Source organism: Scardinius erythrophthalmus (genome assembly GCF_964197995.2).
Source record: "Scardinius erythrophthalmus genome assembly, chromosome: 22".
Classification (NCBI taxonomy): Eukaryota; Metazoa; Chordata; class Actinopteri; order Cypriniformes; family Leuciscidae; genus Scardinius; species Scardinius erythrophthalmus.
In genome coordinates, this window is record NC_138242.1 from 23,126,097 (window position 1) to 23,147,186 (window position 21,090).

General features: G+C 37.1%; 1 protein-coding gene across 5 annotated transcripts in view; it reads right to left on the bottom strand.

The window, feature by feature from the left end:
• The window catches only part of crhb (corticotropin releasing hormone b), a 27,222-nt gene continuing 6,132 nt past the window's right edge, over nucleotides 1–21,090 (bottom strand). Inside the window, exons 2-5 of one of the 5 annotated variants that reach the window (XM_081352707.1) lie at nucleotides 16,410–16,568; nucleotides 10,144–10,205; nucleotides 1,289–1,456; nucleotides 180–953 (exon numbers count right to left, since the gene is read on the bottom strand). In XM_081352707.1, coding sequence (XP_081208833.1) covers nucleotides 443–931 — 489 coding nt within the window. In that variant the 5' untranslated portion in view covers nucleotides 932–953; nucleotides 1,289–1,456; nucleotides 10,144–10,205; nucleotides 16,410–16,568 and the 3' untranslated portion in view covers nucleotides 180–442. Of the gene's footprint in view, nucleotides 954–1,288; nucleotides 1,457–1,743; nucleotides 3,092–10,143; nucleotides 10,206–16,409; nucleotides 16,569–21,090 lie in introns of those variants that run through there. The other 4 variants (XM_081352708.1, XM_081352709.1, XR_014029195.1 and 1 more) reach the window with 4 other exon arrangements.

The window sequence follows — 21,090 nt, forward strand, 5'->3', positions numbered from 1 at the left end:
GGCTTTCAAATTTTTATTGAAAAATATAAATATAAGACATTCTCTTGCACAACAAAAATTAATGGTTGCTCATTAGTTTATTAACAAACTTAAACAATGTACTGTATGTTACAATGAAACTCAAGTCTGTCAGATAAAATAATGCAGTACTGGAAAATAGTTTTTTTTTTTTTTTTTTTAAAGAAACCCAAACGTTTTCTTCATCTACAGTTTTGAATTATCACTTATACAATAACATTGATGGAGAGTGATGACAGTTTTGCGCTTCTGAACACTTTGATTCATATACACCTACTGTACTCTATTCGCCTTCGTTGAAATATCTACAAATAAATAAGTCACCGGTATAAATAGATCATGATGGAAAAGCAGCACTATGGTACAGAATATTCATGTTTGTGCTAAATGTAAAAATATCTTTGGCTGATGGGTTTGCTCGTGGTTACTTCCCGAATATTTCCATCATTTTGCGGTTGCTGTGAGCTTGCTGGGCCATTTGCTCGGCTCTGGCCATCTCCAGTACTTCTCGTAGCAGATGAAAGGTCAGATCCAGGGAAATCGGTGGCTCCTCCGACCTGCGCTCTCTCTCCATTGAGTCGAGCGCCCGGAGCGCGTAATTGCCATCCAAACGGCCGATGTTTCCAACTTTCCCCTCCAACAGACGCTGCGTTAACTGGAGCTGCAGTGCTCTTTTGGAATACTGGGATGTCTTTGAGAAGCTGTCGGCTGAGGATCGGGGAGAATTCTGGTTTCTGTTACCGAGCCGGATGAAGTACTCCTCCCCTAAGCGTGCCAAAACCGGCGGGGATTGTCGCTCTCCATCGGGGTCCGTGGCTGGCTGGTTGGAGCTGCTTTCGATGGCTCTACATTCATACGGTGGTGGAAAGGCAACGAGCAGAGCCACGGTGGTGACGAGAAAATTGAGCTTCATGTCAAAAAGTGGCGAGGAGAATCTGTGGGAGAAGTGAGTCAATTATGCGCACGAATTCAACTTCTCAAAAACTGTTTTGCGCACTCTGGGACAAAGCTCAATATATGACAGATGTATTTTTTTAGAGACCTTACTGAATATTTACATTGCACAATTGTATATTTTGAAGTCCACTTGGGCATTTACGCGCGCCTTAAAGTTGGATAGATGGGTGCCTCAATTGTGCGCAAAACACGAGGACGCATCCACAGCAATACAAAACTTACTATAATAAAGATTACCAGTGTAACATGTTATTTGCTAAGGTTTAAGCTACCTCAATACGAGCTGTCTTATTCTAAAAAAGATGTTGCGTACCTGTGCGTAATTGGTATATCCTTGGATGGTTTTTGAACTTTGCGAGGTGCGTCTCTCTTCCAGTTGTTGCCTATCAAATTACTTTTAGGACTTCTTCAAAGGAAGGCTGGAGTTTGCATTTATATAGGCACGGTCAGCGACAAGTGGCACGCATTTAGTAGCTTGCGTCTGCGCAGAGGAGAGAGAGAGCGGACTTGAATGAACGTAAGTGAACAGTTTTCGGTTTGAATGAGTCATCGAGGTGTGTGTATGTGTATGAAAGAAGATGCATAAAACAACGGTATTTAGGATCCTTTATATTGATCTTTTCTCCTCTTTAATGAATGAAATGTAAGACGGTGTCCTCTAAATATTTTGCAAGTTTTATACCTTGAAAAATATGTAGGCTATAAAATGCATTGTTCGAATTATGAGGCTCCACTTGAACCCCCCAAAGAAAGTCAAGACAAAAGTTTGGGATGAGTGTCTTAAAAGTACATAGTTTATTTAACACAAGTTCCCTAAGTTAGATTCCAAGTAAAGCAGAATGCACTAAAAAGATGTTAGGGGAGAGTAGTCCCGTTCGAATGACTAAGTAACCATGGCAACAATTCGCTGCTCGAGCCCTTCACGTTAAGATCACTATGGGATGGTACGTCGACAAAACATAAGCATTGTTTTCATTAATCACTTTATTACAGGTTTACATATCACAAATATATTACAAAAGGTATTTAGTGTTTTTTAAAATATATTTTTTAATGTCTTAAGACGGTTAACTGTAATTGGCGCCAAATTGGCCTATTTGCTGTGCGCGAGACCAACGTCAACTGTCTTGAATAATACAAACATTGATAAAATTCGGATTGAATACTTTTATGATTTTCTGTTATAGTCTTTACTTAGAGGGATAGTTCGCCCAAAAATATAAATGCTGTCATCATTTACTCACCCTCAAGTTGTTCCAAACCTGAATGAATTTCTTTCTACTGCTAAAGAAACACAAAAGAAGATATTTTGAAGAATGTCTGTAACCAAACAGTTGATGGGCCCCATTTTATTCCATAGTATTTTTTCCCCATACTATGGAAGTCAATGGGGCTCATCAACTGTTTTGTTACCAACATTCTTCAAAATATATATTTTTTTTTGTCATACAGGTTTGGAACAACTTGAGGGTGAATAAATGATGACAGAATTTTCATTTTTGGGTGAACTGTCCCTTTAAATGCAGCGTGTTTGACCAATGTGGGTCATTGACTGGTTTTGAATATTTGGTTACATTGTGATCTCTGCTTAATTGCTTATTCATCTCTAATTACCAAAGATGCATTTTAATGTGGTGTAACTGCAGTAGTCAATTCCTTGGTCACAGTCCAGGTTGTTCCCTCCTTAAAATCATCATCAAATACGTCACGCTAAACCGCGGGTTGTTAAGTTGTTGCAGACACAGCCACGCAGGCGTGGTGAACTTCGGGCAATGTTCTAGTGGGTGTCATTTATCCAGACAGCACAGACAGAGCTTTGGGTCCCAGTGATTACAGATGCGCAGCGGCAGGACCACGTCACTCTCACAGTCACTGCTGTCAAGTGCTGTCCTCCCCCCTCTCTCTGCTCTGGCCATGAGGGAGGCTGGGAGATGGAACACTTGGCTCCAGCCCCTTCACACCTGCTTTCAGAATGCCAATCAGATGGCATCCCAATCAGCTTCTAGACAATACATGCTAACGTGTAATGAAACAGAGGTTACTTATTTCCCAATAGATTTGAATGGAAATTCCACATTGATGCTTTGTCCTTTCATCCAGTCATGTGGGTTATCCACTAAAGAAAAAATAGAAGTAATTATTAGGCATAGGATGGATAGGATAAAACAAGGTCTAAAATAGAGTGGAACAGTTGGGTTCCGGAAGTTAAAACTCCAGCTATGAGGCTGTTGATCCATGGTATTTTCTTCTTTTGAAGCCGTCAACCCGCGATATTTCAGATTATATAATCATATTTAACAGCAGATTTCCTAGTGAAAATCTACATTACCCATGATGCTGTTTACAGAAAATTACACCAATCAGTGAGTCGAAAAAAGCAACACGTGCAAAAATAACTCCACCCACTTTCATTAAAGGGGTCCTATTATGCCCTTTTACAAAGTCTTGATTTTGTTTTGGGGTTTACTAGAATATGTTTTCATACTTGATTGTTCAAAAAAAGCATTATTTTTCACATATTTACAATATTACAGCATCTCTCTCCCCAGTCTGACTCGAACATGCCGATTTCGATGAAGCCCCTCCTTCCAAAATACGAAATGTGCTGTGATTGTTTAGCTGGCCCTGTGTGTTGTGATTGGCAGAGCTTAACGTGTGTTTGGGAAATGTCCTCCCCTCCATAACTGCAAGTTCTGCTCTATTGTGATTTCGAACCAATTCAATCCCGATTCAGACCCTGACAATGTTAACGAACATTTCATGCACATGCTTTGCAAGCATGGATTTCACAGGATGTTTCAGAGTGGTGTGTTTTTTTGTAATTTTGTCTTACAAAAGCGAGAGCTTACAAAAGCAACAGAGAACAAGCTGTTCTTCATAAAATGTGCAGCGCACAGATCAACGTTGTGGTAATAATGTTCAGGAACAGTGTTAAAAATAAGTTAACCACTCTAAGTTCGTCAGCATTAGGAAGGTCAAACAAATGAGTTTTAGAAATGTTGTGGAAAAAACTGTCTCTTTGACATAGCGACAACACTGTCTTCTCTAATGCAGCTTAACCAGACCTCGACCCCCTTTTTTCGTACTCCATGGGTGGGGATTATTTAAACGAATACCATTGTGACTTCATAAGATCGGGAAAAATCTTGTTGTAGTCCAAACTAGCCATTCGTTGTAGTCCTTGAAAAGGGGATTCTGTTAAATAAAATGTCTCCCTTTGGAGTTTGTCACTTTGCAGATCTTTTGTTTTACACTCAAACAGCAACATTACACACTAACTAAAGTGGAAAAGCATAATAGGACCCCTTTAAGCACTGCGAGTGGCGTAATCAAGTTAATCTCTCTAAGCTCTTAAAATACTTAAATATTTGTATTTATATGCATATTTTGCAATACATTTAAAATATATTGTTTATATATATAATCAACATTTGTACATGAGAAGTTTTATATTTCTCCATCGTTTTTAATTTGAGTATGCTGTTCGCAATGCTTCATGGGATTGTAGTTCTTTCCCTCACCAAAGCCATTAAGTACACAGTCTTTTACTTTTGTCATTTTGTCCGATTGTTGCATTTTTTTTTTTGCTTCAAATCAAAGTTTCTAATGTTATGATTCACCTTGTAGCTGATTGGCTTGTTCATGGCATATACTTCTTCAACAAAGACTTTTTTTAAATCCCTATGGGGAAAAACGAATGGAAAAAATACAACAGGGGGAACTGTTGAACTCTATTGCTTTCATTTTTCTCTACAAATGGCATTGAAAAGAGGTGCTTAACCTTCAGAAAATGCTAGCTGTTAACCTGAGAATTCTATGGAAGCTTGTTTCCGCCACAGAATAAAACATTTTAAGAGATAATTGCGACTTTTTATCTCACAATTGCGAGTTTACATCTCGCAATTCTGACTTTATTTCTCAGAATTTCGAGATATAAAGTCAGAATTGCGTGAAATAAAGTCGCAATTGCGTGTTATAAAGTCAGAATTGCGAGATATAAAGTCAGAATTGCGTGTTATAAAGTCAGAATTGCGAGATATAAAGTCAGAATTGCGTGAAATAAAGTCGCAATTGCGTCTTATAAAGTCAGAATTCTGACTTTTTTTCTCGCAATTGCGACTTTATAATACGCAATTGGGAGATATAAAGTCAGAATTGCATGATATAAAGTCACAATTGCGTGTTATAAAGTCAGAATTGTGAGATAAAAAGTCGCAATTATCTTTTTTTTTATTTTATTTTTGTGGCGGAAACAAGCTTCCATAGAATTCCAAACTAAATATTCTACAAAAATGATTTTTCAAAGTTGTAAATGAAGTATTATTAGTTTTACAAGAAAATACAATATCGCTCTTTGTACATCAAAATTTTACGTTTAATTCATTGTCACTTGCCATTTCTCTGTAAATAATTGTGAAATCTTACAGTGTATTCAGTGTTTCATGCTATATTATGTTTATAAATACTACAATGAAATGAATATCAATTCAACTTATTAGGTCAAAATTAGGACATTATTGTGGGATTATAATTGTTGGATACAATCGTGAAATCAAAGAAATCACCAAAATCACCATTTTAAGGAGTGATACAGATATTTAGCCAACATTTCATGCTTATGATATTCAATAGTTCTTACAATAAAAGCATGGGATTTGTGCAATTTTTTTAAAAAGTTATGGGGAGCCAATTTGCACCCTATTTGTGGAAAGTGCCATTACATTTATGATATGTGGGATGGGGAAGGCTCAAGGGAAAAAGGGTGACGGTTAAACAAGAAGAGTGGATTCATCCCAAGAATAACGTTATTATAGATAATGACTGCATCCATCTACGATAAAGCTGACAGATGAAGAAGGTGGCAGACATCTTGGTTCTATTTCCAGCTCCTCAAAGCACCTAGTCCCTAATCCACTCAAATTTACGCCAGTGATTCACTCGGTAAATTAATTATTATTATATTTGCCCCACGTTGCGCAGCCGTCTGTGTGATCCAAAAAGTTAGACAAAACACCTTTATGAAGCAATTCCTGGCATTCATTGATGTTTTAGACTGAATACTTCTTCCACTGCGTGGGAGTTTTCATTCTGATTGACTGTATGAAGCATTCAAACAAATGATGAGGTCAAAAGCTTAAGCGTTTCTCCGCAAAATAAAGTAGAGCAATTTTCCATCTCCCTTCAGGCCCGGTGTCAAGTCCCATCATGACATGCGGCTGCTTTCTGACACAAATCCAACGTACCACCTTGCTGTAAAATTCGCAGATTCGCTTGTGGTCATCGATGTCACTACGATTTCAAATCAACGTCTGTAAGTGGATCACAAAACATGCCACGTGACTAAACACAGGAAGTGCCGTAGGCCCAGCACACTGAATCCATGCACGTCACGCAATGAACATGGTTTTCTCCGGTGTCTGTTGATTAATGAGAATAAAGGCATATGCTGTTTACCAGAGGCTCTAAAGACACATCAGAAAGTAACTGAACCATTAAATCTAGCTCTTGAAGCATAACAAAAAGTTCATTAAACTCTTTACCTCATATGTTCCTCTCATCTACATAAGACACTTTACTTTCATCCTTGTAATTGCATTGGATTACGGCAGCGCTGTTAACAATGATGCCGTTAAGCTGCGCACCGTCATCAACAGATATAGTCTATTCTGGTCAACTGCGACGAGATATCAATAAAGGTTGTCTTGTCAGTACCAGAAATGAGTATAAAGAGGCTCAGAGAGCCTGCTGATCTCCCTGCTCCAAATAGACTGTGGTCTGACTCAATAGAAAGGCTCATCTGTCTTCTCAATGGGGTGTTTGCTGATATGAATTGGTGTCTTTTAATTGAATCTGAAAAACTCACAATATTGGCTTCCTCCTGGATTTCAGACACGTATTATTAATGGCGCCCAGAGATGTTTAAAAACAGCACACTTAGATGTTTATAGACACCATACTGATGTTAAGTTAAAGACTAAACCGTATTATCCAATTTTTATTGAGTCCGAAATCCTGTATACATTTATAGTATTTACTAAATTTGAACTTACTTTTTGAATGTCAATCTTTGAACTTTTGTGGCACCTAAAGCACTTATTTATTATTTAAAATCTTTAAAAATAAAACATTAATAGCCTATATAAACGTTTCATATTTAATTTTAAGATTTGCCTATGGTACTTACAAAATACATTATATATATATATATATATATATATATATATATATATATATATATATATATATATATATATATATATATTATTAAAAAAAATTCCAGAAGTTATTCAATAGCTGCAAACCAATATTTGCTCCAATATTTTTATGAAACAATAGGTTGTCTGAATTCCCATACATTAAGTACTACTTTGATGAAGGACTTACTTCTTGACCATCCATATTTGTGAATTTCCTTGGTACTTAAAGTACTTGTATTATTATTTTATATAAAATGTTAAGATTTAATATTTTCTAAATATATATATATATATTTTTTTTTTATTTTTTTTTATTGAAAAGTAAAATCAATAACTGTAAATCAATATTATGTTCAATATTTTTTTATAAAATAATTATCTGTATACTATCATAGTACTGAATCTGATGAAGAACTCACTTATTGATTATCGATTTTTGAATGCCACTTGAAAAGATCTTCCTGGCTCACAGTGCACTGTTTTTTATTATCTGATGGCCCCCTCAGCTCTGGTGGGCTTATGGGATAGCAAAGTGTCCAGTTGTTGCACACTTCACTGCCAACAATATAAAGACTGTACTAGTCTTTAATCTCAAATGAATTGAATCATAATGCAAATACGGCGGAGACTTCATTGTCTGACAGACATGTCTGAATTCATCAGCTGTACCATAAGTTTTAATAAGCTTGTTAAAATCCAATTTCTCATGGGTTTGTAAATGTCATCCAGGATTATAGTCCAACCAGTGGAAAGTTAAATAAAAATGGAAAGCTCCAAAATCATGTTACTGCAACCCCATCAGGCGACTGTCCTTTAGGTGCATGCAAAATCTGCTCTATTTGGACTTTTCATTGGGAGCAGCGAGTCCATTAGGTCTCTTAAAATACAAGGAGCTCTTGGCAGACAGGGAGAACAGATGAGGTCAGATGACCTCCTCAGGCCACGATACTCTAAATCCAACTGGATCAGCACAGAGAAGCCAAAATCACACACAGCGTCAAACATGAGCAAAATATCATCTGGCTTAATTATTTATTCAGAATGAGAGGTGATGGTCTCCTCTGCTCCGCATGCATCTTTGATTTGTTACTTTGCATTTCTGGGCCTAATTAAGTTTTCTATTGATAATTTGAAGCTTGTTGTTCTGCGATGGTGGGACGCTTTGTTAAATTGATGGATATTTTGCAAAGGCATATGCCTAATTGTGGGGAAGGAACAAAGGATCGTCTTGATTTAAAATTCAAAAGCTGAACAGTGTGTCTTACACAAGAACTGAAATGTATCTTTTGTTCTGCCACCCACAGGTCTGTTCGTTAGTTTACAGCAAATACGAATACAATGTGCAGTAGTTATTTTACTCATGAATGATGAGTTCTTCTTGCCAATTTAAGCACTGTTCTTTTGAATTGTTTATACAGATATATCTTTTTTAAAAGCAGTCATAACACTGCTAAACAAAAAAATCACTGCATTTAGACAATTTTGCAATAATTGTAAATAAATATAATATTCCAATAAATAAATAAATATAAAATAAATACAGAACACTTGCCCAAACACATTTTCAGGGCATTATTTTGTAGAAATTCCTTTGAAACTTACTCTAACCAAATATTTTTCAAAGTCCAAATTTAACTTTTCACAATCTTTACTGCTGGCCTTTGTTGTTGAATCACCTTGAGATAATGAGAAGGCACAGATATTCTTCCAGAAATGCCATGCTTTATTGCACTTGTCCCTTTCTGGTTTTATCTAACTCTTCCAGTTTTGAGTACCCGTCACAGACAGTGTAGGATCCCTGTCTTTTACCTTTTTCTGACAATTCTGCTGGGCCTGACAACACATTCTCTGTTTGTTTGTGATGTGATTGATATGACATGACATGAGTATCCCTCATGAGAAGACTTTGGGTTTGGCATGAGAATCAATCATACTTTTAAGTCAACTGTACTGACATCTTTATAAAGCTGAGATATCCTGTAAACTAGAGTCCTCATGTCCTTCTTGTCTTTAATACTAAAATTGTTACTTTTAGCAGGAGATCATAAAAACAGTAAGGATAGAAACAAACAGTGTGGGGCGGATTTCAAAAACCTTATCATATTCTCAAACCACCCACTATCCAGTGTAACCAAACACTGAATGTGCCGGAATTGTGCAGAAATGGTTTTGAAATGGTTTTCAAAGTAAACACGTCTATTTTTCTATGCAAATGAGGGTTATTTAGAATACTACCAATTTGCTATTAAAGGAACACGCCGACTTTTTGGGACTTAAGCTTATTCTCCGTATCCCCCAGAGTTAGAGGAGTCCATACATACCATTTTCATCTCCGTGCGTGCCGTAACTCTGTCTGACGCACCCATCGCTAGCCTAGCTTAGCACAAAGACTGGAGGTAAATGGCTCCAGCTAGCATTCTGCTCCCACTAAGTGACAAAATAACGCCAACATTATCCTATTTCCATGTTGTGATTTTTATAGTCACAGCGTATACAAATAACAAGGTCACATGAGGCACAGCCATCTTCTAACCGTATACTTACTGGGAACTATATTCTCAGAAGGCGAAGCACTGCTACTTCTGCGGAGTGATGCATGGGATACAGTGAATAAGCTAAAGTCCCAAAAAGACGGCGTGTTCCTTTAAAAAGTGCATGTTGGAATTAGGGATGTAAATTTACTTATATTCCCATAATCGATCATTATTAAAATTAAAAATCAGTAATCGATTAATCATTAACCTTAACCTCTTAAATCCAAAGTGACGGGCGCTACTAAGTTATGTTACTCAATAACCACTTGCTTGACCAACACAAAAAGAAGCTTGGCTTTACAGTGATTATAGCGAATTTGACCGTTCTATACCAAGTATTTGTATGAAATGCCGAGGCACATGTTAGGCTATATGTATGATTGACAATTAACCAATCGCCGATTAATCATTTAATCCCTAGTTGGAATAAACTTCACCTGAACAGCAGAATCCATTGCAATCTTCAAGAAGCATCCGAAGACCCACTCTTCTGGCAACACTAGAAGAAAAAAAATCGAATGTGAACTTATAATATCCCTGATGACATTAAACTGTGAATCCCAATTTAAGATTTGTAACGGACAGAAATCGTGATCTACAACTCAAATGGAGTTTGACAACATATGGGGTGAAGCATCACTGTTTAAAAATGCCTGTTGAAAAAACACATCACAGCTTTTTGCCTCTTTGTAAGTCAAGGTGCCTTTTTTTCTTAAGAATACCTTTAGGGCTTGCTGCTGGCTTCCAGTCCCTCTGAATTTGTTATGAGGAGTTTAAGATTTAAAGAAGAGCTTGCAGCATTAAATATATGTCTGTAAGCACCCCAATAAAAAGCATGCAAAAAGTGTATGTTATTTACAGGTATTTCAGTTTATAAATGTATAATTTAGGTACTGTAGAATATGGTTATATTGGTAAACCTGAAAATGCATTAAACATCATATTATTAAAATCATATCTGTGTAAACAATTCAAATCTTGTACTGCACGCAATGATTGTTTACTGAAGTACCTTGCCAACTAACTGCACTACCTAAGTGCAATTCCATGAATATTTTAACCAAAGTGTACTTAATTTTCTTTTGTGCGGCAGCTTTTAAACTAAAATGCTTTAGAGACATGGTGTTGCACTGTAAAACACGTTTTGTTCAGGGCAGTTTCGTAAGAAAAACGTCACTCTTTTTAGTTAGGTAACCTAAATATATAAGTTTTATTCAACTCAAATACATTATTCAATACAGCTGAATCAATCAGACTACATTAGGTAACACCAATGAAAGCAATTTTAAGGGTCAGGTCAGGTTGAAGTAGTTGCACAATGTCACTTTTTAAAGTATGTGTTAGTAGTAATTGATCGCATTTAAAGGCTTTTCAACACAACACCTACATAATTGGGGTGGAAAAATAAAATGTGTTTATTTTCTAAACCTTAAAACAGAAAATGCATGAATATCAAATATCCTGACTTATCTTGATTTATCATAAAGCAAATGTGACCACCGTTGCCTTCAACTCATTTGGTGTCTTATAGGGCATTCGATCCCATGGGAATGTTTCTCGGCGATCCTTGATCATGTTTCAGTGACACAGAATCAATGACTTGTGGCCTTTTCCTCCGTGACCGCACAGAGAGCGTGCAGCTTTGCCCTGTCGCTGCCCCTTCTCTCTCTCTCTCACACACACACACACTGATTAGGAGCATCATATTCACTCCGCTCCATTCTGCTGGCTTTTCATCCCAGTTTGTTGTCTAACATGATTATGAACATAATTTCCAAACTGTTCTTGCAAGAGCTCTGACCAAAAACGTTCTCACTTCATTAGTTATTTCTATATTCCACATCTTTTTATTGAAGACTTGTAAAATATACTGCAACTGTAACACAATAAAACAAGGCACCTGACAAGAAAATTGAATGAAGTATAGTAGTACACAAAACGCAGTCAAACCCCCTTCATCCCAGCTACATACCAAAAAAAAAAAAGGAAAAAGAAAAGAAGAAAAATAAACGAAAAATAAACAAGTAAATAAATAATAAATTAGGACACAAGATCAAACCTCTCTCCAGAGCCCTCTAATCAGCAAGTCCTGTCCACTTTATTATCTAGCCCATTATTAAGACCATCGACAATTGCAAGTAAAGGGTTCCAGGTCATATGAAAAGAGCTCAAGGATCCCTTCAGAGCGTATCTCAATTTTTAAAAAATTGGATGCACTGTAATACCTCTCATATTCTCTACTCATGCGCTGGTGGGGAAGAGTGTTTCCATTTGAGGAGAATGGCACATATGGCTAGCAATGTTGTAAGGGTAATAACACGGTCCATTGTAGTAGGTATAATCAGAAATGTGAAGAAACCAAACAGAGCATTTAAGGGGTTAGGGACAATACCGATTCTAGGAAATGTTAAAGCGCTCTTTGAGAGTTAGTGGGAAATGGTGATAAGGAATTTCTTTTGCCATAAAGTGTAGATATCAGCCATCTTTGGCCATGGTCAAGGGTGAAAAACTGATTTCAGAGTCAGGAAGGCGGTTGGGGAAACAGTTTTTTAATAAAATGTCTCAATTGGAAGGTCTTTTACTCAAGTACTGTGTATACTTCGTCCACCAATGCAAAAGTCCGAGAGAGAAGGGGGGAATAGACCGTTATTTAGAATTGACATATGAGTCAAGGCTTTGTGTAAGCCAAATTGCTTTCTAAATTGAAGCCAAATCTTAGTTACTATTGGATAAAATGCATTGATTACTTCTACTTGGCATAGTTAAACCCAACCCCTTTTGCTCATTGCAACTTGGACGTACTCAAAACTTTAAATGAAAGGGTCTACTCAGGCAAACATGAAAATTATGCCATTATTTACTCCATGTTGTTACAAACCTGCTTGGCTTTCTTTCTTTTGCTGAAAGATTTTCAAGAATATTTCAACTGGTTTTGTCCAAACACTGTAAAAGACATTCTGTTAAATTTAAAGTAAAAACATTAACTAAACAAAAAACTAATTTACATTACTGATAACAAAAACAAAGAAACAAAACTATTTAAATAAAATAGAATCATGTGACATGTCACGCAAGGACATCTACTGCGTTTCACCGTAAATTATACAGTAATTAATAGTATTTACTTGCTAAAACTATTAATGTGCTTGTATTTTACAGTAAAATTACATATAATGCAATTTTAAACCATTTGCAGTTTTTCACCTTATATGGTAAGATAACTTACATGTAAACAAATACATTTAGCAGGTTTTTGCTGTAGCATCTTTTTAGTGTATGAGTCAATAGGGTCCAATACAACAAATGGCACTCTTGACTTCTTGTTATATCTTCTATATATTTCGTTCCACAGAAGAAAGAAACTTGTACAGATTTGGAACGACATGAGTACATAATGACTCAATTTTCATTTTCAGGTGAACTATCAATTTAATGGGCATAAGCACACGGAGTCCAAGTGACTGATCAGTAAAACATCTTCATGCTTTATTCAGCATAGTGTTTTTTACATAATCAGTGGCCAATTGCATCTTCCGATGAATGCAGAAGTGTGCATCCCTCAGAGCAGATAATCAAGCTGCGATGCTACGATGCACAGAAATACCATCCGAGAAACGTCAACTTAAAACTGTGAAATTTCATAAGTCACAGAGTACACATCCAGCTTTAAAAATCCCGAGGAATAATTACCTCGGCAAAAGTTTCACTCCTATAGATGAATGTGGAGGGCTAAAAAAAGAATTCTTAGAACAATGCCATTAAAGAATTGTCTAATTGGTGTGTGAAAAGGTCTCCTTGGTCATCTCCATCCACATCATTATGTGGATATTTCAAAACAAGGTTGTGCTTTTTTCATTAGGGACCGCGAGTGTGAGCCTAAACAAAGGCGTACCAAAGTCATCCACCGCACTAATTGGTGTTCATTAGCTCCAAGGTTGATACTTTGAGCTCTCTCTGCGAATCTCAGACTGAATCGGAGGATTTCACCCATCAATCAGTTTGATTTACCCTGTTAATTAATCACCATCATTAAAGTTGCTAATTGTGCAAAAAGAACGTACGTAAAGCTTCACTGTGCGTCAAACGACTCTTTGCATTCAAATCATGTTTCATTCACGCACTCGAGGCAGGGGATGTACAAGAATGATTTTCGAACAACCTATTCCTATCCGAAACCAATGTTGAGAGACACCTCTGAATTTGCTTAATTAAACGTTGTTGATTTACACAGACACATGGTCATTCATCAGTCAATTCTATGTGAACATAAATCAGAAGACACCTCTTAGCAAAAAATAATTTAAGGGCGTGGAGAGACGAATATATTGAGATGCTCGGCCAACCTCTCATTGCAGTAAGTGTACTGTTTATTTTTCACTTGTTGAGAGAAGTTATCAGCGTAAGTGATTGCAGTAAACAAAGCTGACATCTTGTTTGGGACAGAATGACAACAGATGTCCGTGATCAATTAGAAGGAGATGCCATGCGATGGTGAATTGGCAGTGGAATTTATCGATATGTGAGTTACAGGCGCTCATCGGATGAGTCAGCTTCTCTCAAGGGAGTGGCGCACGTATCTTTATAGTTTAGGCTTAAAAAGTGTTCCCTCTCCAGGCCTCTTTCCAACTTTTAACATCAAGCAGGGAAAAAACACAGCTTGATGTTCTCTCTGAAATGAGGACAGAATATGGCACTGAATCAATAAAAATGTCGATCCGCTAAAAAGAATCTCCTCCAGTCTCTGAAAATGAAGGAAATAAATACAGTGGATTGAATTTTCCTTTGACGTGTCTAAAAATTGAAAAAGTCTCCAGCGTCTCAGGAGAGCCGGCGTTCTCTCTGAAGCACACACCTTAAGCTTTATTATATCGGTTTATGTCATTACTGAGCAAGGACGGCGTGTAGCCGATGTAAAAACAAGAAGCTCGGTTTTGTCGTAATTGTATTTTCACGCTGCACATTAGCAGTTCATTAGAGCAATAAATGGAGATGTTGTTTATTGCATTTAGTGCAAACATGTCACAACACGCATTAATGAGCAATAACAATCAATTTGAATTAGAAGAACCTGAACTATTAATTTATAATAAAAAAACTTAGCAGATGCATATGTTAGAGTATGATTTTAAAAATTGGGGGGAAAAAACAGGGCTAGGCACATGATTTAAATGCTGTAATTTTATGCAATAAAATTCTTATACATATCTATTAATTATAAATTTCACATCTTTAATAAATTACATCTTTACAATGTTTTGAGATTATATAATAGGCCTATATATTATAATTTTCACACACATGTATGTATAGTTATATTTTGAGCTCAATTAATATTAATTATTATTGCTGAAAGCCATTAAATAGCCTGTTTAATACATTGTCTTTGTGACAGCATGCCCTGCTACTGGTGCACTATGTAACTGACTTTCAAAATCAAACAAAAATTCAGTAGTGCAAAGTAACTTTTCGAAAAGGATCTTGCTCCAGTTCCCCTTTTTTAAAACTTGAGTGAAAATTTTATACTTGACAGGTCAGTGTGTTCTCAGAGAAAAAATGACAAAAAAGTACTTGTCCTTGTAATTCTTCCTGAAGCACCGTTTTCATATTCTGACGTAGTTGGAGCGTTTGCTGAAAGCACCCACATATTCAATGTCAAAAGAGATGTATTCATGATGCTTTAGTCTATAGGGACCAGCTTTGATTTGATGTTAGAAGAATTCAAGCTCACGTTCAAAATGGTCCTAAAATGGTTTCATTTATTCCATATATTCCATTCCATTTTATGAGTCAAAATTTGTAAGCCAAAGAATTGCATGGCTTTTATTCCCATGCTCATGGGACAGAAAACACCTCTGCATATTCTTGCCCTGAGGAAAAGCTGTACGTGTGCATCATTATGCGGCATTTGCTTCATGTGCCATGTACAAAGAGGAACAAAATTCCACACTCCAGCTTTCAGATCTGTTAATGTGATTGGTGAATCCACACCTCCAGGTGAATTGCCTCGCATCTAAAAAAGCCTGTACTTTTCAAGCAGCCGAGTCTCGGAAGTTGTCCAGTAGAAGTTGGGTTTTTAGAGCTCTGCTTCAATGTGCATCAAGTTTTATAGAGCTCCAGAGTAATTAAAGTGTAGGTTGTCGATTTCTCAGGATTATCTCCGTTCAGTGAGCTGCAACCTAAACGACTCTGTTGGCAATATTGAGGAAAGACTCAAAAGAACAATAGCGAAAGTGAAGTCATGACTCATGGGCAAGAAACACAATGATTCACACTGTGTGAACTGCATTGTATTGCAAACAGTATATTGCCACAGGACTACTGGACTGTACATACACTGTTTTCCAATAAAACATCAGGTTTCCTTTATTATCATGATTGTCATGAAGGGATAGTTCAGCCCGAAATGAAAACGTTCCTTTCAGTTTTAAATTCTATCTAAACTAACAGGTGAGTTGCCCAGCTGTGATGTTTATTTCAATCTGAAGTTTAAAAGCAGTCATCCCACAACCCAGAATGAAGAAGCCAGAGAGAAATCAAGCAAGCTTCGCCCCTGGCCATTGCTGCCAACCACCTCTAGAGCAGTGCAACAATGTAAACGTGAATCCACTGCAGTGGCTTTCCCAGGAGCTCATAATGATATCTATAAAGCACAACAGGAGTTGACACATGGAGCCTCTCAACACTCTTCAAAGCAATGACTCACCAGCTTTTATTTAGAGTAGATATGCAAATCAGATGCCGCAGCCATCACCACGTTCTCTCCTGAACCCTTGACAGAGCATTAATCACCCCATCCTCGAAACGTCGCCCGCCGCCCATCGGAACATCACAGACACCTGGAGATCAGTTCATTGTCTTATTTCTGTAATGCCAAAGAATGTGTTAAGTACGTCTACAGGCTGGTGTGGTTGGACAGAAGAACATGATGCATCATGTGCAACTGCTGTTTTCAATATAAATATGCATTTCAGTTTAAAAAAAAGTTTCACAGTACAACTGTTAGAATATTGCACGATGTTATAATAAGCCAAGAACAGAAGCAGAATTAAGATATAATTAAGTTGTGCTGGAATGATCTTATTACGGGATGAGAACAGATGAAACTCAATAAGCCCAATTTCTAAGCTGGGGGTGTGTCAATTAAAGATTCATGGTGGAAATTTGTATTGCTCATAATAAGCTGTAATTGTGAATGTTAAATGTTCAATTTATTTTGATGAAGAATTGCGAAACATTTTAGTGATAATTTATTTTGATAAAGAATAGAATCTCCGTGAACCCACGTGAAAAAAAGCAGAAACAATCGATATCATATGTAATTATGCATGTGTAAAATAACACGATCATCAACATTAAGCATCATATAAATCAAAACTGCCTAATGTTACTGAATGAAATGTCGACTTAGGACGAACTATAGGACAGTTCAAGCTTCAGTTCAACCCCGTTGATGGACTCGATCTACTGTTTTCTGTTTTCATCATCATTCTGAATCCGATCCAGACGTACCCACAACCAAGTGTTGATAAGAAAACTATGCATGAAGTGTGCAGTATGCATGAAGCTGGATTTTTTTGTTCTTTTCTGTTCTTTTGATATATTGCATGTTCAGCTATTCATACAACAAAAATATTCTGGGGGCCATGAAACTTTTGTAGAAATGATAAAAATTGCTGGCGCTGTCTGGCAATTCTTTTCAAAAAACGCGGGCGGGAAAGAGTTAAGCAAATTTAAATTTGAAATAAATGGTGTTCTTTTAAACTTTCTATTCACCAAAGAATCCTGTTATCATGGTACAAAAATGTATCCGGGTTTCCACAAAATTATTAGACAGCACAACTATTTTCAACATTGATAATAATAAATGTTTCTTAAGCAGCAAATCAGCATATTACAATGATTTCTGAAGACTGGAGTAATGGCAGCTGAAAATTAAGCTTTGCATCACAGGAATTAATTACATTTTAAAATGTAATTTTTGATCAAATGCAGCCTCTGTAAGCAAAATAGACTTATAATGCAAAGACATAAAAATATGGCTTAAATGTACAAATTACTTTTTGATTATTCAAAACATATTAACACATTATCGAGCACTAAATGTATCACATGTTGCCTGGGGTAATTGAAGCAGTGGTGAATTTATTCATCCCTCAAAGATTTCACTGCACCTTTTTTGTTATGGGTTTACAGAATCATAAGGTCATTTGCAGCAGTACAGACAGCCCGAGACCTTTTCAGCGCTTGATGTTATCTTCCTGCCATATCTGGGATGACAATATTTAAGTGACTTCTTCTAAACTTGAGCTTAATTTAGTTGGAAGCCAATTAAAAACAGAACCATGGCAGGGGTCAATTTGCTGTTCATCCAAAACTCTTCTTTAGCACTCACCATTTCAACAGAAAATCTGATTTGAGACATATTCCAAATTATCCCTCGTTTTAATAGCAGGTCTGCTGGCAGCTGACAGCTCTTTAGTCTCTAACTGCACCAAGAGGTTTAAGGACACCCAACTTTTCCCAAGCACAAATTGACCATCATTTAAAGCAGGAACAAACAAGCGCAGCCAAGCTGGAGACTTTTTAATGAGAGGCATTCAGTCACATTAATAAATTATACATTTATATTCCTAAATTATATTATTAAACTACATTTTTACATTTTCTGAAAAGCAAAAAAGCCACAATCAAGGTTAGTTGTTACATAGTGTCACACGTTGTATATAAATAATACTAAAATAACACCACTCTCTGCAACAAGCAGCATAATTTGTAGCTTAATCATATGAGCAACAGTAAAAGTGATGCTTTCTATTTAATACATACTGTATATTGCATCTCCCATTCTTTGAGAGCTTCACTGACCACATTTTAAATCAATTATCACTCCAACCAGGAAACCACAGCTAATTAAATAATGTGTGATCTTCAACTATTCTTAGATATAAAGGTGAGGCATTAAAGGGCTACGTATTCCACAAAAGTGAAGCTCACAGCACCTGATTTCTGTTTTTAGCTCTTTAATCTAATTTTGAAAAATGAAATAAGTTGAAGGTGTCATTTGCATAACAGGATGTCTTGCGTACACATAATCTAAATTATTTATGGCAAACCAGAGTGGCACTGGATTTTACACAGTTCGGAAGCTTTCATGCTCAATGAAACAGACGGTTCAGCAAGTTAGCAAATGTGGCGGCTTGTCTCGGCCAAGAGCATTACACCTTACATTAATCACTGCCAGCAACTGATCTGGAATATTTGGTGCCAGAATATCACAGGTGACATGGATGTGCGACAATAACGCTTGGCAGCCACTGGAGATAATTGCCACATTGTGTGAGCGATTTGACTACTGACTTCTGAACTCTGACTGACATTGACTGTGTTTGTACATCAAGAAACTAAAAGTCGTTCAGCGGGATTCTTTCTACGTACTCAGTAGCACATAATAGCGTTTACAGGCAGGTGCGTGCCTGGCATGTTGGAGAGCACAGCACAAAGAAATTGAAAAAGGTCAGGCTTGTCACATAGCACTGTGTTTGCAGGGGTGTAGCCAGTCCATGTAGCCAAACTCCAGCTGTGTGGGAGTTCTGTGAAAAATATGCTGTTTAATTAGCTCGGTAAGTGTGTTAAAATAGATCACTCGCTGTAAAGGGTTAAAATTCTTTGGGCTCAACTCCATAGAGGCTTCTGCCTTAAAATTAGCTGCTGATGAGGTATCAACAGTCTTTCACACTTTTTTTTTTTTTTTTTTCTGATGTTAGTCACTTTCAAGTCATCACATAAATTAACAGATGGTCTAACAAGTGTTGAAATACTGCACTTTTCAAACCCTCAAAGGTTGTTTATACATGAAAAGAGTTGTTTTTTTCTGTAGGACTTAATGAAAAGCCGCAATCAAACTGTCTCCATACTTGATGCAGCTTTGCACAAATTTGGATGGAGAGTGTAGGGTGAACGTCACTTTGTAAGCGGCCCCATGGGATACGAGAACCGCTGTAATGGCCTCAGAACATCTCTCAAAAGGCTAATTTGTCACTTGTCAAATGCAGATTTGGTGAGAAGTCATTTCTTTCAGATTTGCCTGTTCCCAGCGGTCGTACTCTGTCAGTTCACATAGTGTCAGAAGAGGGTGTGCTGACGACCAATTAGATGTTTAAAACTCTCAAACCGCCCAACCTCTCAATTAGATCCATTGAGTTAAAATGACATCTTCGCATAATTGCGCACAACTCAATCAGATATTTTTGCCCACTAACAAGACGCTAACTAAGTGTTTAATATTAGGAGTCAGCATCTAAAATGGTCGCTAACTTCTTTAGAGGTACATGGGACATTGCAGCAAATATTATTTTTGCATTCTCAGTTTCTCATTTAAAAAAAAATAGAGAAGAGTGAAAGACGTCAAATTTAGAGTAACTCCTACAGCAGCTCTATTAGAAACTCCCCTACAATTTATTACATAGTAAAAATATAACATGGTAATAGAAGTGTTAGAAATGTACACACATTGTTTTAATTTTTAAATTAAAGTATTATATTTATATTTATATTTACAGCTTCACTGAATCGTTACCAAGATCCCTCACTGAACCGCAAATCAATAATCGAATAATGTTCAAAATTATCCGGAACCATTGTGATTAAAGAAACAAATTCATATTAAAGGCACACTATGCAAGATTTGTACCTTGATATAACAGCTTCGAAATCATTAATTAGATGGTAAACGAACTCGTAGTAGGGCGAATCATCCCGATAGCAAAGCAGTGGGGGGGACGCCGCTGGCAAAACCAGCAATGCAGGTTTGAGATGTGGTGCCCCGCCAAATCTCGCGAGAATCACGACTTGCTTTACGGCAAGACGTCACATACATCAACAACATATGAAGCAGCCTCTATACTAGCACGCATTTCAGACGTGAATCATGGCAAGAAAACGCGGTCGGAAGAGTGGAGAGACGGCTCTGCGTGAGTGCTATTTAGGACAGTAACGTTAAATAAAATTACTCCACAGCGACTCTAGGGGTCGCTGTTTGAGAAAAACGGAAACTGCATAGTGTTCCTCATAGACAGTAAAAGAAATGGACACAGCGACCCCATTGGATTCAACGGAGAAAAGTGAAGTCACTTAGAAGCACTCACTTCCTGATGGCTGAGCGTACTGCGCAGACTCAAACTGAGCTTGACGACGTAGATGTGACGTGAGCAACCCGTCTGTCTTCTAGTAGCTGTGCCAAGAAAAATCTGAATCATTCCCTTCTGAAACTTGCATAGACGAAGAGTGTGAGCTGTCCATGAGCTAGGAGCAGGAGCAACTTTTGCTAAGTATTCTGATTCATTATTTTGTCATTTTGCCTCCACGTCCCCCCGATTGCCCACAAG